Source organism: Mus pahari, chromosome 14, assembly GCF_900095145.1.
Source record: "Mus pahari chromosome 14, PAHARI_EIJ_v1.1, whole genome shotgun sequence".
In the NCBI taxonomy this organism is placed as follows: Eukaryota; Metazoa; Chordata; class Mammalia; order Rodentia; family Muridae; genus Mus; species Mus pahari.
Window position 1 is genome coordinate 83,758,244 of NC_034603.1, and position 26,963 is coordinate 83,785,206.

The 26,963-nt window shown below is 55.9% G+C and overlaps 1 protein-coding gene across 3 annotated transcripts; it reads right to left on the reverse strand.

The window, feature by feature from the left end:
* Window positions 1-148: 148 nt before the first annotated feature.
* Window positions 149-26,963, reverse strand: Rhbdf2 (rhomboid 5 homolog 2). Of its 3 annotated transcripts, XM_021213105.2 has the most exons (19): window positions 26,900-26,963; window positions 12,802-12,965; window positions 9,099-9,298; window positions 7,993-8,117; window positions 7,214-7,409; window positions 6,932-7,135; window positions 6,281-6,409; window positions 5,847-5,965; window positions 5,568-5,768; window positions 4,185-4,296; window positions 3,893-3,967; window positions 3,606-3,767; window positions 3,254-3,360; window positions 3,058-3,121; window positions 2,867-2,961; window positions 2,597-2,672; window positions 2,402-2,502; window positions 1,996-2,149; window positions 149-1,359 (listed from the first exon to the last, which is right to left on the reverse strand). In XM_021213105.2, exons 3-19 carry the CDS (start codon window positions 9,240-9,242, stop codon window positions 940-942), a joined length of 2,484 nt encoding a protein of 827 aa, XP_021068764.1. In that variant the 5' UTR covers window positions 9,243-9,298; window positions 12,802-12,965; window positions 26,900-26,963; the 3' UTR covers window positions 149-939. The 3 variants fall into 3 exon arrangements, with proteins under 3 accessions (XP_021068764.1, XP_021068763.1, XP_029402444.1); XM_021213104.2 differs by having other exon boundaries at window positions 6,932-7,409; XM_029546584.1 differs by lacking the exon at window positions 26,900-26,963 and adding an exon at window positions 26,455-26,509 and having other exon boundaries at window positions 6,932-7,409.

Genomic DNA, 26,963 nt, shown 5'->3' on the forward strand with positions numbered 1-26,963 from the left:
TGCTAGGAACTGAACCCAGGTTCTCTAGAGGAAATGAGCCATCTCTGTAGCCCCAAGTTCTAGCTTTCCTTTTCCTGGGGGTCTAAGGCAAAAAGCAGTATTTTGATAAAGAATGTCATTTAATAAACTTGAGACATCATCCGTACAAAGTTAGCGTTACTTTACAAAATTAGGACCATAATATAAATTGGAAAAACAAAACAAAACAAAACAAAAAAACAAAAACCACCAGGCTGGGCCTCAAGCCTCCCCTGGGAGCTAGTCCTCAAGGAGGCTCAGCCCGCAGACACGCAGGAGTGAGGAGAGGTGGCAGGGGCATCCTGGGATCAGAGCCAACCTGTGCAGCCAGACACATGCTGGAGCTAGGGCAGCTGACGGGCTTAGGAGAGCTGGCTTCTTTGCTTAACAAAAGCCCCTAGCACCCCTGTATAGCCATCTCTCCTTGTTTGTCATCCCCCACAGACAAGAGCCCGAGCCTTCCCCACAATACTCTATGTCCAGGAACCTCAGGAGCAGGCTTGCGAGTCCACGGACAAACACAGGAAGGGCTTAAAGGACAGGGAGGAGATGGGAAACAGGAAAAGGGGGTCATAGCAGCATGGTAAGGACCTCAACCCTGGGGACAACTGAGAGAGCAGCTGTGTGTCTGGCGAGGTCACAGTCACAGTGACAGTGGGGAGACAGCACCTGCAGAGGCCAGAGGCCCAAGAAAAGTTATCATCTCTCTAGATCCAGAGGGACAGGCAGGGCCTGGGACCTGAGCCTCAGAGAAGCAGGTGTCCTGGATGTCCCCCAGCCTTGGGTCAGGAACATTCAGACCTGAGAAAGGGAGGTGTCATCTCCCTGGGGAGTCAGCCTTGAGTGTGGCCTGAGCTGCTGGGCTCAGGGCCCCACCGGTCCGCAGCCACACGGCCCGGGGCAGCCACACGATCTCTGCAGTTAGTGTAGCACCTGGTCTAGCTCATACTTCTCACAGAAGCGGCTGGTGAAGGGAAAGCAGGTGAGGTACTCGATCCAGGGCCAGTTGATGGGGTAGATGTACAGCCACAGCACCAGGGAAGCAAAGAGCCCAACGAAGACCAGCAGCGACACGAGGATGAGGGCTCGCTTGCGGTACTTATCGCTGGTGCCGAAGGTGATGTAAGGCAGGAAGGCGAAGGCCAGAAGCATACCACTGAGGAACCCGAAGATGTGGGCGATGTTGTCTATCCAGGGCAGGAGGCCACAGATGAAGAGGAAGAGCACAATGACCGACAGGTTGAAGAAGGCCTTCCACGGCCGCTCCAGCAGCTGCCAGCTCTGGAACAGCTCCACAAAGAGGCAGGCGAGGAGGCCGAACTGCGACCCGGCTGGGCCCACCTGGGGGCGGGGAGGAGAGATGTGGCCACTGACTCTGGGTGCCAGGTACCAGCTGTGGGGCACATCTCCCGCTCGGAGGATGCCACAGGAGCCTTGCTCTGCCCAACCCTGCAGCCAACCTGGGTGTGCTAACCCCGTGCTTAGCACAAGCCAGCCTGCCCTAGGAGACTACAGCAGTGGGGAGATCGCAGGCCAGAAGGAGCAATAGACTCAAGCCCTCTCCTCCTGAGGGTGGAGAGGAGCCAGATGTAGGGTTTCACAGAACAAGGAGCAAGGATCTCTGGGGACTCAAGAGTGTCCCTGTGCCCTCCTGTCATGAATCGAGAGGCTAACCAATAGGTTCTAGCTTAGCTGCCTATTTGTAGGTAAGCTTGACACAACAGGGACTCTGTGACCTTGTTGCAGATCCTGGGGTGGGACCAGAGCAAGGAACAGCAGGGTTGGTCCTCCCCACAGGCCACAGTGGTCCTCCTCACAAGCCACAATGGTCCTCTCCACGGGCCACAATGGTCCTCCCCACAGGCCACAATGGTCCTCCCCACAGGCCACAATGGTCCTCCCCGTATGTTATAACGCTTTAGGTCCAAAAGGAAGGGCTCATCCCACCCTCTCTGCCCTTGTCTCCCAAGTTTGTACCTCTGCCCGGTAGGGGAGGAAGATAGCGCTGGCCAGGTTGCCTGTAATGCCACTAAGGATGAAGATGATGGAGATGCGGTGCCAGCCGGCCAGCTTCTCCAGGTCCCTCAGGATGGTCATTTGGAAGACCACAGACACAAGGCAGTGCACTATGCTGGGGTAGACACATGAGCATCATCAGCTTTCCCTGTGTGCCCAGAGCACACCACAGTGCAGTCAAGCACTAGCAGGTCGAGCCAGGGCACACCACAGTGCAGTCAAGCACTAGCAGGTCGAGCCAGGGCACACCACAGTGCAGTCAAGCACTAGCAGGTTGAGCCAGTGTGCTTGCTCTGGAAGCCCTTCCTCCGGCATCCAAGAGGGGAGACATGGGAGTCTGGGCATGGGGCAACAGGGTGCCTCTTACCCAGCATGCAGGAATAGAGACAGCCAGATCCGGTAGAACTGGTCAGGGACCTCAGGGTTGAGGAAAGGCAGGAGCCCGCACACCTTGTCCAAACAGTGCACCTGGGTGGGAGACACAGGGTCACTAGTTCTGCCCTGGGAGGCAAGCCAAGTCTGAGGCCACAGTGGTCCTCAGAATCCCGACAGCTTCCACTACCTGGGAACAGAGTGTCGCCTCTTCATGGAAATAGCCGTGCATGAACTCGCAGTACTCCCGCGTGGTGATCTCGCAGCTGTGGACAGGAAGCAGATGGGAATCAGCGTTCTAAAGAGCATCTGCCCACTCAGGCTGGAGACCGGGCTAGGACATGCTCCTTTCTATATCACTGCCCCTTGATCCCTGCCTACCCCCCATCACCCAGAGCAGAGAACAGAAGAGAGTTAGAGGTCCATCAGCTTGCAGGGGTTGTTTGGGGCACCGGCTCACCTGCCCTTGGTGCCGATGCAGCAGGGGCGGCCTTTGATCTTACAGTCTATGTGCAACAAGCCCGTGTGGTTGCTCTGGGCCTGCTCTGTGCAGATCTAAGAGACAGAGGACCAAAGGCAGTGGGCCTCATGACAGAAAGCCAGATGTCCCCACCCTCATCCCAAAGCTTTCTCCTTGGATCTCCTACTCACTGGCCACTTGGTAATGTCATCAGGCCAGATGTGGGCCCCACTGGAGGCTGGCTCTTCACAGGTCCTGGAAGCAGTGGTCAGATTGAGCAAAATAAAAGGCTGGGATGTGCCAGCCTGCACCCACCCACCAGCATCACAGAGGGCAGGTCCGACAGCTGGGTGCCACTCTGGACCCATAGGAGGCTCTCGGCTGTACCTGGGGTCTTGGTGGCACACAACCGCTGATGGCTGCTTCTGGCTCAGGTCAGACTTGTCTGAGGGCCTGGTATCATTCTGCCACTTCACGAATGTGGCTAAAGTCTCCTAAAGGGTGGACAGGAGGTCAGGCCGTGTCAGTCAGATGCTGTGGGCAGTGAACCCCGCAGGACGAGGGCTTTTCCCATTTCCCCAGGACCTGGGTACTTCCTAGGAACCACTGTCCAACTTTCCAAGCCCAGCTTTGGGTTTGCCTGCTGGGCTGGGGAGGAAAGGAGGCCGGCAGGGGCAGGGGCAGGGGCAGGGGCAGGGGCAGGGGCAGGGGCAGGGGCAGGGGCAGGGGCAGGACCCACCGAGCAGTCCTTCTTCAGGGTCTGGATGCAGCCCGAGCGGTCATTCTGGACGCAGCAGCCGGAGGTACGCTCGATGTCACGCTCCCTCCGTACCAGCTGCTCAATTTGCTGGTCCTTCCGGATGCAGGGTGAGAACTTTGCTCCCAGGTGGATGAGGTCAATCTGGAGTGGAGGGAGGGGCTGTGAGCTAGCACTCCATACTCGGAAGCGGCGGGGCACCCTGCACCCACCCATCTGCCCGGTGTGCAGTGGCAGGATACAGGGCTCCCAGGCATCCTGGGCCTCACCGAGCTGGGGCCAATCCAGAAGTTCTCCTGCTGGATGTATTTTACACTCTCATACACGCCTCTGTTCTTCAGCACCTATCAAGGAGGTAGTTTGTGGCATTAGAGGAGCCAGAGCCCTGGGTGTGAGAGGAGAAAAGGATGGCGGTGGGAGCATCCCCAGAAAAGGGCCTCAACTATGAGCCTCAGGCACCTTCAACTTGGGCCAGGGTGCCGTGGTGGGAGATACAGGGTGCCAACTGTGCCAAACCTCCTTGGGGGAGGCTGGGACCCCCCCAGGAGGAACCCTACTTACCAGCTGTGTGGTGACATGCTGGGCAAAGCCCACAGGTGCGATGCCATAGGTGCAGATCACCAGCAAGGTTATGATGATGTGAACGAATGTCAGCCAGTAGGTGAAGTAGGGCCTGTGGGTGGAGACTTCCAGTCAGCCTGGCAGAGCTCCCGCACCGCCCCTCACACCCTTCACCTGGGCACGGCAGGCATTCCTAGGCTCTTGGATCACCCCAGCTCAGCCTTCCCCACAGAAACTTGGAAGGTGCATTTCCGAGTGTCTCTCTCAGTTCCAAGCCCACGATGGCTTCCCACCGCCTTCTGCATGAAGAGCAAAACCAACCCTGCTGCTAACTGGCGAGCCTGGCTGTGCTCACCCACAATTCCTTTCTCTTCTGTTTGTGCTTCCTGGAACAGGCCACGGCCCCTGAGGCCCCAGGGCCTTTGTACACACTTCACATCAGCTGGGGCGGGGGGGCCCACACACCTCTGCTCACGGCATCCCACCCTAACAGCACCCCTCCGCCCCAGCCGCTCGCCCGCCACGCCTGCCCTTTCTTACTTCGTATAATTTGGAGCCGGACGCCTATCAGGTCACACTGCCAATCACACTATGGCTATCACTCTTTAATCTCCAGTTTCCCTGAGCGTCTCTGTTGTCCAGCTTCCCCCAGGATTCCCCACCCCAGGCGCCAACTCCCTTTGTTCTCTTTTAACCGCCTTTTGGCTTTGAGAGAACGTTTCTCTATGGAGCATTAGCTAGAAGTCACTATTTAGACCAGGCTGGCTTTGAACTCATAGACCTCTGTCTGCCTCTGCCCTCTGCACTAAAGGCATGTGCCAGCATGCTGGGCTTAAAAGAGAGAGAGAGAGAGAGAGAGAGAGAGAGAGAGAGAGAGAGAGAGAGAGAGAGAGAGAGAGAGAGTGTGTGTGTGTGTGTCCCCACATGACTCGCACATATGTGGACGTCAGACGACAACTTTGTGGAGTCGCTCCTCTCCTTCCTTTTTATGTGTTCTGGGAATCAAACTCATCCCCAGCCTCACTGACTCACTGAACCATCTTGCCAGCCCCAGGGCACCTGCCCAGGCACAATGCCCCTCTCTCTGGGCTGTGTCCCAGAGACTGCATATGGTTGTGCTTGATCAATGTTGTTGACTGACTGACTGACTGCTGTCTGGGGGCCATGTTGAAGATAGCGGTGTCAGCTGGCTCTCTCCCGGCTACAGGATGCTCCCCGAGCACGTGTGTGCCCGGGAGCTTGTCATTACCTGCAGGACCTGCAGGAGGCGCTCTTGGAATGCTTACTGACCGAGAAGGGGCCATGTTTGGGGTGAAGGGGCTTGAGAGCTTCGGAAGCTCTAGCCACTCAGTCCTCTGCCCGGGCTGGCTCCTGGGGGCTCACCGGTGGCTATCGAAGCTCTCCAGCTGCCGCTGCACGGTGCTGCTGATGCTGCGGCGGTAGCTGCGGTTCAGCCAGTTACCCACGACGCCCAGGCCGTAGTGCCTCTTCTTCCGGTCAAATGCAAAGTGCTTTACTTTGGAGGCAATGCGCTTGCCACGCTGGGTCCCGGGACCCAGGGCTCGGCCGCCTCCGTATTCTTTCCTGATGACGACAAAGGCTCTCAGCCTGAGGACCCTGCCAGCGCTCAGCAGGGGTTGGAGAGTCCCACCCTGTACTCACAGCGGGATGTGCACTCCATCGGGGGAGACCGGGGAGGCAGAGTGCGGGACACCTCGGAAGTAGCTGGCAGAGAGTGGGGGGGACTCAAACACATCATCAGGCATAGAGCTCATTTCTTCCTGGAGTAGAGGGGCACCAAGGACAGTGTAAGGAGCCACTGTCCCAAGGACCATCGTAACACTCCAATCAAGGACAAGACAAAGCTATACAGTCTCTTCAGGATGGAAGGGCAGCTGCATGCTTGTCACCCCTGACTTGCCCAGCGGGTCTGTGCCCCACTCCACAACCCCCTCTAAGGGAGCCCAGACCAATGGCTCACATGGGCCACACCCCACCCTGCCTCTGGACCTTCCTAAGATCCCGAAGGCCACAGTCAAGGCCAAGGTCACTCTTCCCAGCCCACCCAATGCCCAGAGTCCACACCCCATGCTTGCCTTACTAAAAAAGGAGGAGTCGAAGGTGTCGGCTCCATCGACAGCATCCTCCTCCAGGAAGCTGGGGTAGGCGAAGCTGCGCTTCACATGCCGGCACCGCTGCCCAGTCGCATCCAGCACGGAGCGCCCCTGGGCATGGAACAGAAGCATCAAGGAGGACCCAGAACCCAGAACCCCAGGACCAGATTGGCAAAGGCACAGGACATCGGATAAGTGGATGGGCTGAAGGAAGTACTCAAAGCAGGCCAGGATGGGGCTCCGACTGCAGCTGGCCCTACACAGCCTCTCCTTTGAACGGTCACGATCAGCTCTTCCCTCACGAGCTCTTGCCCACTAACATGAACAGTTGGCACCCCGGCACTCAAGGCATCCACATCCCATCCGGTCACGCTCAAGTCTTGTCCCCTTGCTGCAGCCTCTTGGGCCAGCACACCAGGCCCTCCCCACAGGTCTGATTCTTTCTCGCTCCACCACTCCTCCCATAACCCGTAACAGAGGGGGCGCTGAGGGCTCACAGGGGAACTGGAGCCTGAAGGACATAGGTTCGGGCCTTTAGGATGAGCATGCATTCACTGCTCTGACACAGAGGGTAGACATGTAGGCGAGCAGAGTGGCTACCATGGATGGTGGCATACATCCTTCAACACAGACCTTGAGAAGGGCGGCGGCTGCCTGAAAGCTCATATGGGCAACAGATATCCTCTTGCGGCGGGGCAGATGGGAGTAGCCAGAGCGGACACTGGTGAAGGATGTGAGGGACAGGACCCCTGGAGTCAGAGGTGGGTGGGCAGCGTGAGGCCGGTCCACCTCATCTGGGTGGCGGAAGGCCCGACCCCGAGCCAGTGGATCCACGATCTGCAAGAGACATAGATGAGCAACGCTGCCCAGGCCCTGGGAGAGCCCCTTGCTGCCTGTCCCCTCCAGGGGGCCCACCTTGGGCATCTTGCACGGTTTTGGAGACTCAGTGCCCTGGAAGGATGGCACCTCCTGGCTGGGCAGCTCCAGTTCTCTCTGGCACGAGGCCTTGAGGCGGCCATAGTGCACGCTGCAGTGGTGTAGGCTGCGACGATGCCAGTTTTGTCGCTTGCCCTCCCAGTCGCCGCTGACCCCAAACCACTGGGCCGTGCCCCTGCAAAACAGATATGGTGTGGGCTGGTGCACACGTGTGCACGGGGAGGTGAGGGCAAAGGTACATGTGTTAAAGAAGGAGGCAGGGGGATGGCAGTACATGCGTGTATTGGGAGGGTGATGCGTGAGTTGCTGGGAGGGTGATGCGTGAGTTGCAGGTACACGGGGTACATGGGTATGAGGTGACGGGAGGTCATGTGGATGTGTTTAAGGTATACAGGGTAACCAATGGACTGTGCTACATACCTTCAGGGTTCTAGGGAATTAGTGAGCTTTCCCTGCGCCCCCCTGAGTTCCCAGCTACAGCCCAGTGACCAGGATGAGAGAGAAGGCTACCCCGTGAGGCTGGAGAAGGCTGGAGAGCCCCTCTGCAGCGTGCTGTGGAACTTCCTGTCAGGTGCACACGCCCAGCCCCAGCACCCTCTCATTCCATCTATGCTATCAAGTCAGATTCTGGCTTTCCACCTCCACAGGGAGCTGCTACTCCCTGACTGTCTACACCTCTGGAAAGGGGACACAGGGCTCAGGCCCCGGGAAAGGCCAGGCCGCTGGGGTGCCCAGGCAGGGCTCAGGTACTGGCTCACTTGCGGATGCTCTGGGACAGGGAGGCCTGGCGGCGGAAGCCGGGGCGCTTCTCTGCACTCTCCTGCCATCGTCCCCGGGGCTCCTGCAGGCTGACACTCTTCAGGTAGGCTGGGTTCTTGCGCCTCTGTGGGGAGGCAAGGAGGACATGAATGAGTGTCTAGGCCACTCACCCACTGGCTGCTTTCGGGCTCCCATTCAGCCCTTTTTATTGCAGGGCTGAGGACGTAGCCCAGAGCCTTTCCCGCACTACCCCACTGGCTGCACCCACTCCTCAGGCCCTCAGTCTGAACCTAAAATGAGCATTTTCTAGCAAGGTCTGTGGATGCAGCTCAGGTTGGCAGTGTGCCCAGCATGCCTAAAGCCCCGGGTTCCCGTCCCAGCGCTACACACCCCTGGTGCGGCGGTGAACACATGCCACCCAGCACCTTTCTACCCAGGAAGTAGAGCAAGAAGGACCAGCAGTTCAAAGTACTTGTTGACTATAGAGCAACTTCGAGGCTAACCTGGGCTACATGAGACCCTGTCTCAACAAACAAAACACAAGTTTTCCACTGTACTCCAGCAAACCCTCCCTACCCATGATCTGCCCATACACCAGGATGTCCTGCCTCTTCTCACGTGTCTTAGAGCGCTGTCAGGGTGAGCGGGCAGCCCCAACATAGCTCCCCTTTATGTTTCAGGCTGTGTGCAAAGCCCACGCTATTTGGGGCCTGTTTTCAATGAGCTCTTTATGGGGCAGGAGTCCCAGATGGATGTAAACAATGACCCATCCCCCCCAAGAACAAGGCGCTGCAGGGGTGGCTGCTGGCACTGTGGGACCCCATGCCCACTCAGGCCTCCAGACAGCCCACAGCAGGGCCAGGGAGGGGAACTGTAAACAGCCAGAGCCCAGGCTTCTCAACAAGGCCTTTTCTCAGGGACAGTGTTCCTTGTCCCTTGGTCACCAGGCAATAGAACTCCCAAGTTCAGAGTGCAGAGCCTTGCTCCCTGCAATCTGTCAGGCATACGTTGAGGCTGCAAGACTGTCAGTAGACTGAGATGGAAGGGTATGTCTAGCTGCTGTGTGGACAGTCACATCTGTGGCCTGTGGTGGGCAGCCCCTCACCTCAGGAAGCATGCTATCCTGCTCGCCGGGGGCCTGGGTCTCTGGTGGTGGGATGGTGATGGAGAGGTTGGGTGGCTTCCGGCTCTGCAGGCGGCTACCAGACACAGATGGGAGATTGCTGCCATTCTTGTCAGCTGAGGCCATGGTGGGCACGATGCTAGAGGAGAGGCCAGCACGGGCATCCAGAGGGGCCGCAGGACCTGAGGAGATGGAGACCTTGGCAACAGGGAAGGCCACCCGGCACCGGCATCGGCACCGGCACCAGCCTGCCCCGTGTGGTCTCAGGCCGAGCTCCATAGGGATATGGCTAGACCACACCTGGGCTGGGTGGAGGATCTTGGGGTCTATTTCTGACTTTGATTTGCATCTCAGACTAGCCGGAGTGAGGAAGACCTGGACTCCTGCCCTCTGCTTCGGTGAGAACCAAACCACCAAAGGAGCAGAAAGAAGTGGGTGTGGTCGGAGCAAGTCAGTGGCCAGGGTGTGGGGCACAGACAAAGGGCCCTTCCTTGGTGCTAGGGGGAAGGCTCAAGGGACAACCAGACACATGACTGCCAATAAAGTGCTCTTGGGGTTCCTGGGCAGGCACCAGCTGCTGCGACCAGGGATCAACTCCGCAGGGCAGGTGCATTTCCTGGGGAAGCAGGCCTAGAGTTACACACAGGAAGTGGTGGCTCAGTCTGATTACCAGAGGGAAGGGAGACCCACCGTGCAGGCCTCCGTCTCACAAGGCTAGACCCTCCTGGGAGTTAAGCGGAAGCCACATCTAGTGGTGTGCACCTGTAATCCCAACTGCTCGGGAAGCTGAGGGAGGGAGGGAGGGCTGTTTGGATCTGGGGGTGGGGTGGGGTTCAAGGCTAGCCTAGCAACATAACAGGCCTGTGTAGTTAGGACAAGCCTGTGACCCCAGTACCTGGAAGACCAAGGACAGAAGATTGTGAGTGTGAGGATAGTCTGGACCAGCCTGGGCTACATCTGTTAGAAAGAAGCGAAGGAACGAGAAAGATAACTGAAACTGCCACTAGCCCAGGATTTCTCATTTTCTCCTCTCGTCTCAGGCTGGCCTTGAACCTGCTGTGTATCTAAGGGGGACCTTGAATTCCTCATTCTCCTGTCTCTCCCTCCCATGTGCTAGGATTACAGTCATGTATGTGGTACTGGAAATCAAGCACAGGGTTTCATGTGCTAGGCAAGCACTCCCGCAAATAAGCCACAGCCCAGTCACTAAGCAAAAAGACTGAGTGTGGCAAAGCAGACAGTGAGCTGGGGGTCATCCCTCAGAGGCCGCTCTCTCTGGAAACAGCACAGGTTTTTGTTTTTTGTTTTTTTAAAGATTTATTTATTTATTATATGTAAGTACACTGTAGCTGTCTTCAGACACTCCAGAGGAGGGCGTCAGATCTTGTTACAGATGGTTATGAGTCACCATGTGGTTGCTGGGATTTGAACTCCGGACCTTCAGAAGAGCAGTCGGGTGCTCTTACCCACTGAGCCATCTCACCAGCCCACAGCACAGGTTTTTAAAACAGCCGAGGTTCTCTGGTCTGGTCTGGGCGTCTTTCCCTTGAGGACACACAGACTGGCGTCTTTGCCTTTGACAGGAAAGGCCTCACTAAGTGGAACACATCAAGACTCCATTCCTGATGGACGGGCACGCAGGCTGTCTTGTCTACTGTTGATCATGCTGTGAGGCGTGTTAAGACAAAGATCGAGTGGGAGGCCGGGAAGAGCAAGGGGGTGGGGCATTTCGGTAGATCTGGACAGATGGTCCCGTAAAGAGAAGGCCACCTCTCCCTGCTTGAGCCTCTGAACCCCACTGAGCCCCACTCCCTTCTGATGTCTCCCAGGCACCCGCTGTCTGTTTCTCTCCCTGCAGCTCTGGGAAGCTCACAAGTCAATGACCGGCAAAGTGCGGGTAGGTGGTGCCTGGGCCACCACACGGAGGCCATGTCCAGTGCATCTGCATCTGTGTATGTACCCTATGTGCATACCTGGTGACTGTGCATGAACATTAGTGCACAGTAAGTATGCCTGGTGCCTATGGAGGGCAGAAGAGGGCACCACAGGAATGGTGGGAATGACACTAAGGTCCTCTGTAGGAACAAGAGCTCTTAACGGCTGAGCCATCGCTCCAGCCCCTAGCTCTCTCCACCTTCACCCTTCTCCACAGTCAGCCTGCCCTCCCCACCTTTCCATCTGCCACCCATAAGTCACTCCAGTAGACCTTTCTTAGATGGAAAATTCATCCCCATCTATCTGCTCAGTCCCAGGACTTCCTATTCTTTCCCCCACCCTTCCCCAGGCCCCACTCACTCCAGTCCCGCTTCCAGCCATATTTATTTTATATATGTGGGTACACTGTCACTGTCTTCAGACACAGCAGAAGATAGCATCAGATCTCATTACAGATGGTTGTGAGCCACTGTGCCTGGGAATTGAACTCAGGACCTCTGGAAGAGCAGTCGGTGCTCTTAACTGCTGAGCTATCTCCCCAGCCTGACTTCCTGTTCTTTAAGGCTGAGCTCCTCCATGTGGCCTCCAGCCACGTGAGCTCCCCTCCCCCAGCTTTGTCCTGACTGTCCACACCCTCAGCGGACAGTGGGTGCCCCCTGCTTGACCTGTGATAGTTTTGGTTTGCCTCAGCCAGTGACAGAGAGGGGGAGGGGAGGGGAAGGAGAGGGGAGGGGAGAGGAGAGGAGAGGAGAGGAGAGGAGAGGAGAGGAGAGGAGAGGAAAGGACTGAGGAGTAGCATCTGCCTCTGCTTGTGGACGTTGTACATCGTGGTGCGGAGCCTAGTGCGCACCACGATGTACAACGTCCACAAGCAGGGGGAGAGAAGAGGGGAGGGGAGGGAAGGGGAGGGAAGGGGAAGGGAGAGGAGGGAAGGGGAGGGGAGGGGAGAAGAGAAGAGAAGAGAAGAGAAGAGGGAGCGTGCACGAGCGCCAGCCCCCAGAACCACAGTCACTCAGGCTTTTTCCCCGTGTAACAAAGACAACAACATACTCCATGCACAAAGCAGCCACAAAGCATCCCTCAAGCGAGGCCCCACACACTGTGCTGGAACGTCCCGGTAGCATGCTCACTAGAGTGAGGTGACAGCTACCAGATGTCAGCTAGAAGAGAACTGGACTGAACAGACAGACAGATGGTGCAGATCTATATGATATCCTCATCCTGACATCCACTCAATACACGGGGACTATGGCGCTGACCCAGGCTTCGACCCACACATACAAAGAACACACACATTAAAACCAAACCAAACCAAACCAAACCAAACCAAACCCAGAGGTATGGTGCAAGGCTTTAAGCCCAGCAGTCAGGAGGTAGAGGCAGATTGCAGGGAGTTCTACTCTAGCCAGGGCTATACAGCAAAGTCCTGTCTCACATAAAAAGGGTAACAAACGGAAGCTGAGACAGAGGTCAGAGGCCAGCACATGGCCTGGCGTGTTCACGGTCCTGGGTTCTATCTCCAGCAGGCGCCCACAGATGCTGGCCTCTGCCTGCACCAGTCACTCTGACTGCTGACAACCACGTGGCAGAGAGCACCTTCTGGCTCCAGCCTGGATGCCACTTCCCCAGAGGGGCTCTCCCTGCTGCCTGAGATGTACCTGGCCCCGCTGCCTGCGAGGTGCTCATCCCTGACACTGAGCTCATTGTCCCCTAAACCGAACAGAGGAGCAGAGGTCTCGAGACCACCCACCTGGCCAGCCGCTTCCTTCCTTTAGATGTTCCTGGGCTGACTGGAGGGTGTCTACACCATGCTCCGATCCTTTCCTCGATCTCTGGGTCTTCTGGGGTCAAGTTGGACAGATGGACTGACAGATGGCTGTGGGTCAGGCAGGGCAGCGGCCCAAGCAGGCCAACCTGTGAGAACAGAAGTGTAGGTGAGGGGGTCAGGCCAACCGCCAAATCTTCCCGTTTTTTGGACCTTAGTCTCCCCATGCATCTGCCCATCTCTCACGGGGGTTAGGAGACCCTGTGTGTGTGCCTCGTAGTGCTGATCCAGGTGGCAGTGACCCTGGAGTGTTGGCCTGCCACCACTCAGACATGGAGCCAGGCATGAAGCTCTGCCCTATCCTATTGTTTTTAATATTACCTTTAAAAAGCATTTTAGCCTTTAGAGATATGGTCTCATGCGTCTAGGCTGGCCTTGAACCTGCTATGTAGCTGAGGATGGTCTTATACTTCTGATCTTTCTGCTCTACCTCATAAGCACTAGGATCACAGGTGTGAGCCACTACTCTCAGTTTACTATCACTTTACTAGAAATATTCAATTCACAAGTCCAGGAATTGTTGTTGGCTTTTTTAAAAAAATAATTAATCTCTCCTTCCATTGTGGGCACCAGGGGTCACACTCAGCTCATCAAGCTTGCGTGGCAAGCACTTTTGGGAAGAACGTGTATAGGTGCTTTGCCTGAATGTATGCCCATGCCCCACATGCATTCCTGATGCCTACAGAGCCTGAAAAGGGCGTTGGATGCCCTAGAATTGGAGTTACAATGTTTGTGAGCAGCCTTGTGGGTGCTGGGAACTGGACCACTCAGTCGTGTCTCCAGCCCCAAGGGCAAGCGCTTTTATCCGCCAACTCATCTACTTTACCCTGACTTCTGTCTAAGGTTTACTTTCTGAGGATTGAGAGATGGGTCAGTCCTACATGCTTTCCATAGAACACGCGGACCTGAGTTTGATTTCCAGTATCCTTATTATCCAGCAGCGGCAACAACAACAACAACAACAACAAAGCTGGCATGGCATCACGAATTTGTAATCCCAGCCCCGATCAATAGAGGCAGGAACAGATACATGGGGTTGGTTGGCCAGAGGCCAAGTTCCAAGGCAGCGAGGGACCCTATCTGAAAACAAGAAAGGTGTATGTATGATTCCCGAGAACGACACCCAAGGTTGTGTACACACACACACACACACACACACACACACACACGCTCACACACACGTGCACGCACACACACACACACACACACACACACACGCGCACGGAAACAGAGCTGGGTCTGGGGCTAGCGGTGAGTTAATAGATACAGTGCTTGTCGTGGAGGCGTGAAGAACCCATGCAGAGTCACCACCAGCAGCACCTGGAACCCCACACGCCTCCACCGGGACAGAGGACCTTCAAAAGCCCAAGGGACAGGTAGCCTGGTGTACACACAGCAGAAGAGGCTGTTTTCTGGCTTCCACCTGCACCACGACAGACACACCCCACTGACGCGAATGTGAATTCATGAGAGAGGAAAGGAAAGGGGCCGAGGCCGTAGCTCGATGTCAGGTGCCTGCCACGTATTCAGGAGGCCTTGGTTTCAACCTCCAGCGCTACAAACGCACAACCTTTAATTTCCATGAGGCCGCCTGATAATCACCAGGACACTGCTTAAGCAACGGAGACCCTCTTGCCATTTGTTTGTTTTTGCTCTTTCTTAATAATTTACTGATGCAGAATCCACACAACAGAACATTAACCATTTGAAAGAGAACGCCACGCTGCCCGTGTTGTAGAAAGCCCCGTGCAGGCATATACTACAAACAAGGCACAGGAGCACAGCAGGTCCTCCTTGGAGTGAGCTCCAGGAGCGACTGGGAAGTGGTACAGTGCCTGGACACAATTAGTGCCACGAGTGCCAGGCCCCGCTCAGCCCTACGCACACCCACTGTCCCTCAAGACCTTCCAGAAGACATGTTACTATGCTTCTGATTTGTAGGCTCAGAGGGGTTGATTAACTTACCCAAGCTCACACAGCAGGGAAGGGGTGCACCTAGGATCCAAGTCATCTGACAGTGGGTGTGAGTCCCCTTAGGAGTCTGGGCCCCTCCTTTCCTAAAGCCAGGGTACCACTGGGGTTGGTATTGTGGGGCCAAGGGAGTCATCCACATAGGGAGCTATGGCCTAGCATTACAGTGACTCTCAAAACATGATTGGCAGAGGCCTGGGCTGCCCAGAGGCGGCCTACCATGAGAGAACTGGAAGCAGGGCCTGCTGTAGGCCTAGGTGATCCCATCTGCTGGCCCTTCTGGGCTTTGCCGTTCCGAGGCCTGTAAAACTCTCCATGTCACAGATCCAGAGCATTAGGTGGGGAGGAGGCAGAGCAGGCCCAGGTCATTACTGCTTCTTTAAGTGGGACCAAGGGCCTCAGCTTTGGCTCCATCGCGCCAAGAGTCCTGTCCCTCAGCCTTCTGAGATCACAGATGGAAGACACTAGGGGCTGGACTGGCAGACTCTGAGGAGCCCTGCTAGTCACATGTAGACTCTGCTTGGAGAGAGCTCCAGGACAGTAGCCTCACCTGGGGCCTCCACACAGAAGTCCTCAACTTGGCCTGGGACCAGGGTGCAGGGAGAGGGCATTACTCTGAGAACCTGGCACCAAGGGAGAGGGACAGGGAGAGTGAAAGAGGAGAGAGAGAGAGAGAGAGAGAGAGAGAGAGAGAGAGAGAGAGAGAGAGAGAGAAAGAAGAAGAGCAAAGGAGGCCACCAGCAGAGATGGGTCCAACTATTTGCACCCTGAGAACACTGCCTGTGGTTCTCTAGCTGAGACCCTTCTAGGATGAGGAGCTGAAGGCCCTGCCCAGGAGCCAGCAGGGCAAGCTTGCTCACTCAGCCAGCCAGTCTGTGATGGTTTAAATGCAAGTGGCCCCAGAGGTTCATGTGTAAATGAAGCAGTGAACTGGTTGGGAAGGATGGGGAGGTGTGGCCTTGCTGAAGGAGGTGTGGCCTTGCTGAAGGAGGTGTGGCCTCGCTGAAGGAGGTGTGGCCTTGCTGAAGGAGGTGCGGCCTTGCTGAAGGAGGTGCGGCCTTGCTGAAGGAGGTGTGGCCTTGCTGAAGGAGGTGTGGCCTTGCTGAAGGAGGTGTGGCCTTGCTGAAGGAGGTGTGTTGGTGGCAGTGGGCTTTGAGGTTTCAAGAGCCCACACCAGGCCGGGTTTGTTTCTTTCTCGCTTTGCTGCCTACAGGCCAGGATGTAAAGATTCCCTACTTCTCCAGCACCATGCCTGCAGCTACCAAGCTCCCTGCCATGACAGTCATGGCCTCACCCTCTGATACTGTAAGCAAACCCCCATTCGATGCTTTCTCCTATCAGCTGCATGGTCACGCTGTCTCTTCACAGCACTAGAACAGTGACTAAGACCCAGCTCTCTCCCCGCACCTCTGCCAAGCTCCCACCTCCTGTCTCTGAGGCCCTGCAATCTTATACCAGCCTTGTCAACCTGGCCAACCTCTGCGGCCTCTTTTCCCCAACAAAATATTTTTATTAATAATTTGGGAAATTTATAAAATGTACCCCTCTCCCTCTCGCTTCCCATTCCTCTAAAACACCTTCCTCCCCTTGTGAAGTTCAATTTGTGTTACCCACGTACTCACTGGAGCATTGTCAGACTCCCAGTGGCCAACCCCTTAAGAGAACTGAGTCCTCCTCATCCACATCCCAGCCACCAACCGTAAAGAACCACACAGCATCTTTATCACTTTTTGTTTGTTTGTTTGAGATAGGCTGTCCTGGAAAAAACCACGCGCGCACACACACACACACACACACACACACACACACACACACACCAGAGATCCACCTGGCTCAGCCTCCCCAGTGCTGGGCTGGGATTAAAGGTGTGCTCCACTGCCTGGACTTTATCACAATTTTTACAGACTCTCTTCAATAGCTTCTCTCTCTCTCTCTCTCTCTCTCTCTCTCTCTCTCTCTCTCTCTCTCTCTCAGGGGTGGGGAGAGGTTGTCACAGAAGCCTCAATGTCGCTCACTCTCAGTTATGAATCTGCAGACATTAATGTCACTGCAGAAAAAGTTTTCCTGCCCACAGAAGCTTGGACAGGGATCAGGGACACCCACATGGCCTCTGGTGACAGCAATGGTCATAGACATCAACACAGTCTCAAGAGGCAGCACGGACGGCAGACTGTAACATGGTCTCCAGCAGCAGCACAGACCATGGACCACAGAGGTCTTTCTTTAACCATTGTTCGTCTCCAGTGTCTTCTTGTTGCTCAGAGTCTGGGTGATCATGTGGCTGGCAGCGTGTCGGGGGCAGCACCTGTGCAAGCTCCAGGCTGTGACATGCCACCCTGCCTTCCGCATCAGCTGCCCGGCCAGTGCCCTGGGAGCAACCTTTGTGTTTCCTGTGCTTCTAAGGCGTGTCACCTCCAGGAAGCCTCTCACCACCCTGCTCGGTCTCACACTGCATCCCACAGCTCCGTCCACAGCTCCGTCCATAGCTCCATCCACAGCTCCGCCCACAGCTCCTGCTGGCAGGAGCCCCCTACTCTAGTCTCCTACCCAATCACTGCCCATCAAGTTCTAGCTGGATGAGTCTGGTGAGGGCGGAAGTCTGTGCAGCTGGGGACTGGACTGCATGGATGCTAAGCTGAGGCCGCCTCTCAAACTCTGCAGTTGGCTCTGGAGGTCGCTCACCTTGCCCAGTCCCTCTGCAGGGCTGGGATGTAGGTCTCTAGTGCTGGCTAAGGATGAGGCCTGGTGGCCTAGTTCCCTGGTTGTCCACAAACATTCTTTTCCCTCTGAGGAGCTGCCCCTAGAGCCCAAGCCATTCCAGCTGGTGACAACCCCTCCTCCAAATATACCCAGGATCCCTCCCACCCCACCTCTTAGCCAATCTCCACATGGAAAAGGCAGACATGGCTTACAGCCACAGGCCAGGGGAAGTTAACAATCTCTGGGACATTATCAGGGTCCCCTAGAAAGAAGTCTGACGGCAGGGGTGGGTCAGAGACTGTAAGGAGTCACGTGCCAGGAAAGTCTCTACCATTATCTGCAAGGCCAGTGCCGAGTTTCGAATGATGGTCCCTAAGCTGCATCCCTGTGCCTCAGTTTCCCTTTCTGTCCACTGGCAGTTGGACAAGGTGATGGCTCAGACCGGCTGACCACAGACAGCCTGGATAATGAAGGTTTTTCTCTGCTACTTTCTCCCAGAACTTCTCCTGACCCCTCTGCCCCAACCTGCGCGGGGGGGGGGGGGTGTCGAAAGTCCTTCTCTGGACTGGGTATGCTGGCAGCTGCCTGGCACAGTGGTGGGAATGATCAGATTTGTTCTAGTCCCCCGTGTGACCTATGTCCATGAAAGGCCACAGAAACTAGACACACACACACACACACACAAAAAAAAAATTGGGAGCCGCCCTGTGTGCCTGCCACTTATCTCCCGCCCCCAGAGGTGCTTGCTCACTGCAAAGGAAATTGTGACATCCTGGGAGCAGGCTTCCTCTTGCCCACAGTCATATCCGCTGAGCTCTCTGACCCTAAACTTGCTGCCCAGCTGGCCCATGGGTGGGGGTGACAGGGACCAAAGCCAGGGTTATGGCCTCCACCACCTGCTCAAGTTGGATCCTGGTCTAACTTCTAGGGAGAAGTCTTTCTCACAAGAATCCTTAGCCGGAGCCCAGGGCGGAGGGGTGTCAGTGTTTCCTCTTCCTCTAGGGTGGTGTCTAGCAAGGGGTGGGGGTGGGGCAGGCAGAGGAAGAATGCAGTGCAAAGCTGAGATTCCCCCCCCCCCCCAGGTGCCCTTGGTAGACGGCCTCCACTAGGGGTCAGCGCGCTCTCCGGAGAGCCTTCGGATAGCACCACCCACCGAGCGGTGGCCCAGATCAGGCACACAGAAACACAGGCTCAGAATGCCCCACAGAATCCGGTTTCCCCACAAAGGGTGGGGCCCAGGCACTCCCAAATCAGGCAGGTCCAACCCAGGCATGGTAACATGGTAGGCAAGGTCACCCCCAATCACACTAGGCAGGGTACCCTCCCTTCCCATGCAGGTGGCATATGCTCAGATTCCCCACCTCTGCTCCAAGAAGGGATAGATAGACCTGTACCCACAGGTCTAACCCCACGCACCCCCACTATCCTGGAAGCCCAGCGTTCATAACGATTCCCTACAGCTGTAAGCTCTGTAGACTTGAGGAATCGGGACATTAAGGCGGCCTGAAAGCTGTATTCCCAAACAAGCAGGTGCCTGATGTAATAGTCAAGGCCACATATGGCCAGAAATGTGGACAACGGGAGGGGCTGATGGACAAGAAGTGGGTAACCCTCTCCCCTTCAGGGAAAGGGGGAAGACCATTGTTCACGACCGGATATGGCCAAAGGGGGGCATTACAAGTCATCCAAACAGAGGGCTTAATAAACTACACCTGCCCCAGAAGCCTCACTCAGCTCTGGGCTGCAGCCACGTCCTGGGGCACGCAGAGAGCGGGCAGAGGAGAAGGGGGTGGTGGCAGACAGACCACATGCCATGTCCTTGCTGAGTCACAGGATGATGACAGTGTGGGCTGGGGGCAAGCAAGCAACTTCTCTCCCCGGTTTCCCTGCCACAGAAACCAAAACTGCATCTTCCCTGCCGTGGCCCTGCTGGGAACCTCTTGAGTTTTTCGAAAGCTGCAGAGAGGAAGTGGAACCTCAACTGTTGAAATCCCGTTAAGGAAGAAAAAAAAAAAAAAAAGGCTTCTGTTGCTGGCCTCCCAAAGCTCGACAGCCCTGGTGGCCGTGGAAGGCTAGCCCACGTAAGACAGACTGTCATCTAAGAAGGCTCCAAATTGGTGCCACACAGCCAGTGTGGCACACACAGCCACTCACTGCAGAGCGTCTCCTGGCCCCGGGAAGAGGCAGGAATGATGGAGCCACAGGCAGAGAGATGAAGAGGTCAGGTCTGGGGACAGGACCCAGAAAAGGTCACAAAATACAGAAGGGGGAGTGGTCTAGCAGCAGGATGTATTGTATGGAGGCTGCAAGGACCACAGAGAAAGGACAGAGGGCTCTGTGCACCTTCCTGACGTGCTTTTCCCCAGAGGCATGGGCCAGCAGGTGGTAGTGCAAATGTAGCACATGTATGTGTGTGTGTGTGTGTGTGTATGTGTGTGTGTATGTGTGTGTGTGTATGGCTGTATAGAATCCAAAGCCTTATGTATGCCAAACCAGTATGCTCCGCTGGCCTGCACAGGCCTGGTGGCCACCCACAAGAAAAGACAACTGCCTTGTGGGTTCACACGCTGCACAGACCTCACAAGCAACAGGCCTCCCCCACAGAGCCCTCACTTCTTTCTCCCCTCTTCTTCTCAGGGCTTGTGCCAAACTTATTTCACAAGACCAGACCTGCAGGAGCAGGCTCAAGGACTTGGCAGCCTGCTGGCTTCTTTGGGGGTATTCCACATTCAGACCCTAAGCTCTCGGTTCCCTCCGACCCAACTAGAGCAGCCTGGGCGTCACGACCCACCACAGACACGGGAAGCGGGTACGAGGTTCCAGGGAGCCGCCAACAGCAGAGCGTATGTGAGCTTGTCTGTGTGGGTGTGCCACCCTGCTCTTAGAGAGGACAGCCCTGGCTCCCCCTCTGCACCATCTAGCTGGCCTTTCCCTGGACCACGAGCCAGCCAGACCAGCAGAGGTATAAAATGCCTTTCTCCTCTGCTGGGGGCTCTCATCCTAGGAACTGCTGAGGCAGGGGCAGGTTCTGTGTCCCCAGAGCTCAAGATACAGCAATTGGGCATGGGTGTAGCTCAGTAGCAGAAAGCTGGCTTGGCATACATAAGGCTTTGGATTACATACATACATACATACAGATAGACAGACATACACACACACACACACACAATGCTAACATGCCGGGAAATGGGGGTGCAGCTAGGAACTGCAGCTCAAAGCTCCTCTGGAAACTTCATGACACTAGAAGCTGCTGGCAGAGGCAGGTCCCCTCCAGCCACAGGGATGCAGGTGCTCTGAGCAGAACTGAGCCCTTTCACACCCCAGGCAAGCAGCAGCAGGTCATGCAGCAGGGCTGCAGGCTGAGATGCTGACCACAGCTTTAGGGGACAGTACAGAGACAGCCAATGGGTGCCTGGGTTCTAGGCTGCTTGTCTAGCCATCTGGTCTCCTGAGACTGTATATTCTGTCCCTCTTCTGCTGCCCATCCCTGGGGGATCAAGACGCCAGGACAAAGGGGGCTCCCACAGAGGAAGCGCTTCACACAGGGCACCACCTCAACATGAGCTTGCCTCCGTATGGAAGATCTGCCTGTCACAGGCACACTGGGTACTGGGAATTGGGTTTTCATCACTCTTCAAAACCCGAAGATAACAGGCCCAGTGGTCAGGGCAGGATGCGGTGTAGCCTGGGAGGGGGTGGGTGCAGGGAAGGCTGAGTAACGTGGTGATTTTACTTCTCTGGGGTTCCCTGACACCAAGATGTGACACACCACACAGCTGGGGTTTCGCCTGATCCTGGCAGGCCAATCGCCCACCCGATTTCCACCCGCCATCTTGGGAGTGTGGCTGCAGAGATAGGAACTGCCTGACTAGGAGAAGCAGGGTCACGGGCCCAGCTCTCCTGTGTGACTGTGAGCAAACTACCTAACACACTAACTCAATGTGTTGTTTATGTGGGCTCCCGAGACCTGGGTGTCCCTGTCACCAACAGCCAGGGCTCATCTATCATACAGCACGCTCCACTGAGGGACAAAGTCTCACCCTATCCTACAGGGTCCTTGCACAGTGTGGGTCCTTCAGGCAGAACCAGGCGGTGCCCAGGTCTGATCTTAGCACTCTAAGGCACCAGAGGGCTGCAGGTTGCCCTGAGATGTTGTCCTGAACAGACTCAGGACAGGATGCTCGGCACCCTGCCCAGGTCTCCTTCTGAAGGGTTGATGCCCCTCAGCAGGAAGGGAACACGCCAGCCAAACACTTTTCGGCTTGTAAACTGTCATTAAGAAGCTAATAAACTTGATTTTCCAGAACTCTGCCCTGGGGCACCCTACTTCCCCAGGAAGCGGCTGGTCCCAGTCACAGTGGGTGTCAAGGGGTTAGGGAACTTGGACAGAGGGCCATCCAAGCTGTGCCCATAGCAGGTAAACCTTCAATGCTACCTGCTAGCACTTTGGGGTAGTATAGGATTCTCATGCCATACTGGGAGCCAGAGTCAGGGCTCACGTGTGGTCTGGTTACTCTGTCACGGTTTCCTCTGTGAGATGGGGTGACAGTCACTACACGAATGGCAGGCAGACCCTGCATGTACAATGCCTCGTGCATCAGCAGTAGCTAGCTAATGGCTTTCCCCCCTTGGCTGAGCGTTGCCACCATGACCCCCCCCCCCAGCCTATGAGCCAAGAGCCACATGACAAGAGTCTCCCTGACAGTTTGGGTTATAAATCAAGGCTCACCGGTGTTCAATCTCTGCGCTGCCTCCCCTAGTCAGGAGACGCTGGGGGTGTAGCCTGCTTGGGTCCTGAGTTTTTTATATTTTAAAGAATTACTTTTATTATTATTTTTCTCGGTGTGTTCTTCTTCTTCTTCTTCTTCTTCTTCTTCTTCTTCTTCTTCTTCTTCTTCTTCTTCTTCTTCTTCTTCTTCTTCTTCTTTTTTTTGGGGGGGGTTCGAGCTGGTTTCTCTGCATAACCCTGGCTGTCCTGGAACTCACTTTGTAGACCAGGCTAGCCTCGAACTCAGAAATCCGCCTGTCTCTGCCTCCCGAGTGCTGGGATTAAAGGCATGTGCCACCACTGCCTGGCATCTGCGTGTATTTCTATACCCCACGTACACGCAGTGCTTGTGGAGGCCAGGGGAGAGTGTTTTGTACCCGGGAAAGAGAATTTCAGATGTTTGCAAACCAACATGTGGTTGCTGGGAACTGGATCCAAGCCCTCTGCAAGAGCGGTCAGTGTGCTCTCAGCCCGAGCCAGCGCTCCACTAGCTCTTAACCCTACCCCTCTTGAAACGTGAAAAGCCAAGCGGCGAAAGGGTGTGTCTGGAGTGGCTGCTCGGTATGTGTAGTCTGGGCACAAACGCCTTCCGCTCTGGAAAGCTTTCCTCTAGCATCCAGGAGGAGCGGCAACACCTAGTGCCGGTGTAGCCCAGCTATCAACGAGCTTTCTCAGCTATAGAAACAGACTCAGCTATCAAAGAGCTTTCGCAAGCATTATCTCATTAACTGAGGGAGGGCGGAGGCCACTGTCATTATACAGCCTGACAGATAAAGTCCCTAAGGGCCCAGCTGAGCCCTCAGTTTTCAGTCCTGTGTCTACCCAGAATACACATCAGGTTCTGCACCCTTCAGGGACCCGCCTGGAGAGGGAAAAGGCACCTTGTGCCAGGGACCAGGGGAGGGTGGACAAGGGTTCAGTGGCCACCTACTGAGGCAGAGGAGCAGGGCTTATCAACAGGCTCACTCCCAGCCCCAGGGGGTTCTCTACCACAGACACAGCTCCTTGTAGAGTTCAGACCACCCTGATACACTTTCTGTTCCGACATCCCAGCAGCCTGCAAGGCAGGGTTTCTCCCATGACCCAAGCCTGTGCCAGGCACAGCGGCCTTGCTGCAATGACGGCTCACTTCAGTGTCCCCACCAGTCACACCCACATGTCCACAGGCCACTTCATAATCCTCTACGATACAGCCGGAGAAACTGAGGTAAGTCTACTTAAGTGACTCCACTACACACTAGGTAGAAACTGAGGCAGGCCTACTCACGTGACCCCCACCCTTCCTACAGATTGGAGTCTGCTGGCCCCAGGATCTTCCCTCCTGGGCCTTAAGTGTGGAACCACCTGCCCGTCTAGCCAACCATGGTGTCTCTCATCCCTCACCCTGCCAGAACTCACTTGGCTCAAACCACAAAGCAGGGAGCCAGGACAGTGAAGCTGACAGTCCCTTCCAGCAGCTGCTGAAACCCAAATGCTTGCATCTGGGTTCCTGAATGAATCTGGTGAAGGGAGGATGGTACCCAGCGACTCTCCATAGCTCTCTGAAGATGAGAAGAGCTTTTCCTTATGCTGGTCTGCTGCCGGGGAAGGCCAGGGACACTTACTTCGGGGCAGTCCCTTCCTCCCAACAACGGGGCAGGCGTGGCTGGCTCCTCTTGAGAGGTGGCCTGTGTGCCAAGAGCTGCCCGGCCTGGCAGCGTCCCTGTCCCAGGGCCATGCTGGCTGCTGAGGTCAGCCAGCACTCCTCCCCCAGCCTGTCTGAGCTGGATAGGAAACGAGGAGCTGCTCCCAGCAGCACAGATGGTGAGGTCACTTTGGAAATCCCCTTGAGCAATGGGGCAATACCTAGGCAGGGCCCCCTGAGTTCCAAGGAACATGCTGGGGTGGGGTGGGGGGCGAGCTGCTTGGAGAACACACAGCTCCCATACGCCATGTGAGGGGATCTGGGCCCAGAAGACAGCATCAAGTTACCCGAACACAAACATGAACACTTGCCGGCCCCTTGACATCTTCCTGCTGTCATCTGGTGCCTGTCTGGGACACAGTTTATACAAGGAATGGAGCTCGAGAGATGGCTCAGCGGTTAATAGCACCGGGTGCTCTTCTAAAGGACCCAGATTGGTTCCTAGGCTTTCCAGGGCAGCTGGCAACTGTCTGTAACTCCAGTTCCAGGGGGGCTTCAGCAAGCATCCCACACACACACCCTGCACAGAGAGACACACAACCAAGGAGGGCACTGTCTGGAGCTCAGGTCACAAGAGAAATATCAGCAAGCCCAGAGTAGGCCTGAGACCCCAGTGGTCGTCCTGCTCCAGTCTGTGGTGATTTATCCCTGCTCTTTGGGAAGTCTCCTCCCGGGGCAGCAGAGTGTATAGAAGGGGGGAAGGGGTGGGCACCGACCAGAATGAGCAAGTGAAGCTAGAGTCACAGGTTTGAGGTCGGTGGCTTTGAGGAGGTCTGGGTGTTTAACTTTATGACGTCAGAGCCTTATATAGTAGTGGTGACTGCTACAGTACAAAGGTCCGGTCCTTCTGCTGGGTTTCCAAGACAGGGTCTTGTATAGCCCAGACTGGCCTCAAACTCACTCTGTAACTGAGGGTGACAAACTCCTGACTCTCCTGCCACTACCTGCCAATGCTGGGACTTAAAGCACACACCACCAAGTCTAGCTGCACATCAGGGTTTTATGGTTAAAAAGACCAAAATCAACCAACTAACCAACCAACCAACCAACCTGAGACACCTGCCCCGCCCCCCCAGTCCCGCCACTCCCTTCTCACCCCACCAGGGCTCCCAAGCAAGAAGTCCAAAACCAGACAGGATAAGGGGAGATGGAAATGTTAGATTCTGGCCCTGACCTACCCAGCCAGCAACAGCCCCACCTCCATTCCCAGAAAGCTAGGAGTACAGCCCAGGAGCCCAACTCCACAGTTTTGGGGACCCTGTGGGTGGAGAGCTCTTTACCGGCCTCCATCCCTCACTGTCACTCAGCAAATGCTACAGCAGGGCCTGAGCTCACCCTGACTCTTACCACCACAGGGGCAACCCATCCTGTTGGAAGGAAAGAGGCAGGAGCCACAGGGACTCAGTGGCTCCGTTACTCCTGGGATGTTACTTTCCTGCTGTAAATAACTAGGGGAGTTAGTTCTGTGTTCAGAAGGAAAATTCCAGTTGGTCACATGGCATTCCCCCATCCGGGAGGCCTCGGCTCGGCCAGCTTTGGGAAACTCGGTGGGAATGAAGCTTGTCCTGCCCTTGGTCCATCCTCAGGGCTACTCTGGCTTACCTTGAGCTTACCCTGCGTCTGAAGCTACCCTGGGTAAAGTACTACAGACCTGTGCTTCGAGAGAGCCACTGCTCCAGCTGCTCCTCCACAGGGCCAGTGGCCAGGTGGCAAAAGATAGATTTGTGGCACCAACATAGGACACTTGCCAGGGCAAAGCCTGCCCACATACCTCCTTACCTCTCATTGAGATTCATCCTGGTTCTTCCCAGCCCCTGGAGAAACTTAGGTAGGGAGAGAAATTCACAAGAGTACCCTAGTGGGCTGGTGGTCATAGGATGGTCACTCAATGTTGACTTTTGGGGGGCCAGATTCTGTACTGTGAGGCAGACCTGTGATGGCCAAGTATCTCCAGACATTGTCAAATATTCGTAGCAGGCCAAAAGCACCCCTAAGCTGAGAACCACTGCTTGAAACCAAGTTTCATTTTCTTCTGACTACAATCACACAACAGCACAACATAGATGCTGGGGACAGTATTTCACCACAAGAGGTCACCCACACTGGAACCCCCAATATAGCTGGTTGGGAAACAGCAACCGCTCCACCTATGGGGCAATTCCTCAGCTACACCTCACCTTCGCTCTCTAGGTCCCAGCCCTACAGACTCGTGGCTCAGTGTTTCCTGGAGCGGGATCAAGGTATGGACCTGGCTTCCCTACCGCCCTGGGGTTGCGGTAGAGACCTGGGCCCTACGGATCTTATGTTCCCTAACTTTCAATCCAATGCAGAAACATCAGCTGGGGGCCTAACTCTCCAAAGCCCTCGATCCTTAAGCCAGGACCCCTAAGTACACTTTCGGAGCCACGGACTACTCTGGCGGTGTGTGAGCCTTCCCCACCCCCCACCCCCGCACCTGTTACTACCACGGCGGCGAAGCTCCACGCACAAACTGCTGCCCGGAGACTTTGGAAGTTCACCCGGGAGACAGGGGAGTAGAGTCTTAAGGTCTAAAAGGGATTTCTGGTTGGAGGCGGAGTCGCATGTTCCAACACTGGGCAGTGCCCTCTCTTCCTTTCTGGGCTTTTAAACTTTTGCGCAAACCACGCGCCCAGACATCTGGTGACTTTACCCCGGTGAACCCCTTAGGCGTCCTGGTCCCAGCAGAGGCCAAGGATCTAGGGGAGGGGATCCAGCGGTCCCGCGGGGCACAGAGTCCATCCAGCCTCGGCCTCCAGGGCGCTCCGCGGGGCGCGCAGCCCCGGACCTTCCCCGTGGCCGAACGGGGCAGCCCCGTGACTCCCTAGCCACCCGCGGCCTAGCGAACCCGAGCTCCGCCGCACCCAACTCCCCGCGCTCACCTCTCGGAGGCCCCACGTCCCGGGAAGCGGCTGCGAGCAGAGTGGGCAGCGGCAAGGCGGCGGC

What these genes read in the sequence shown, in the direction of transcription:
- Rhbdf2 (XM_021213104.2), bottom strand. Translation starts at nt 9,242, where the DNA reads ATGGCCTCAGCTGACAAGAATGGCAGCAATCTCCCATCTGTGTCTGGT. An exon ending in TGCATCGGCACCAAGGGCAG is followed by an intron (nt 2,673 to 2,866) that starts GTGAGCCGGTGC and finishes TCCTGTCCACAG; the next exon opens with CTGCGAGATCACCACGCGGG. An exon ending in AGGCGACACTCTGTTCCCAG is followed by an intron (nt 2,503 to 2,596) that starts GTAGTGGAAGCT and finishes TCTCCCACCCAG; the next exon opens with GTGCACTGTTTGGACAAGGT.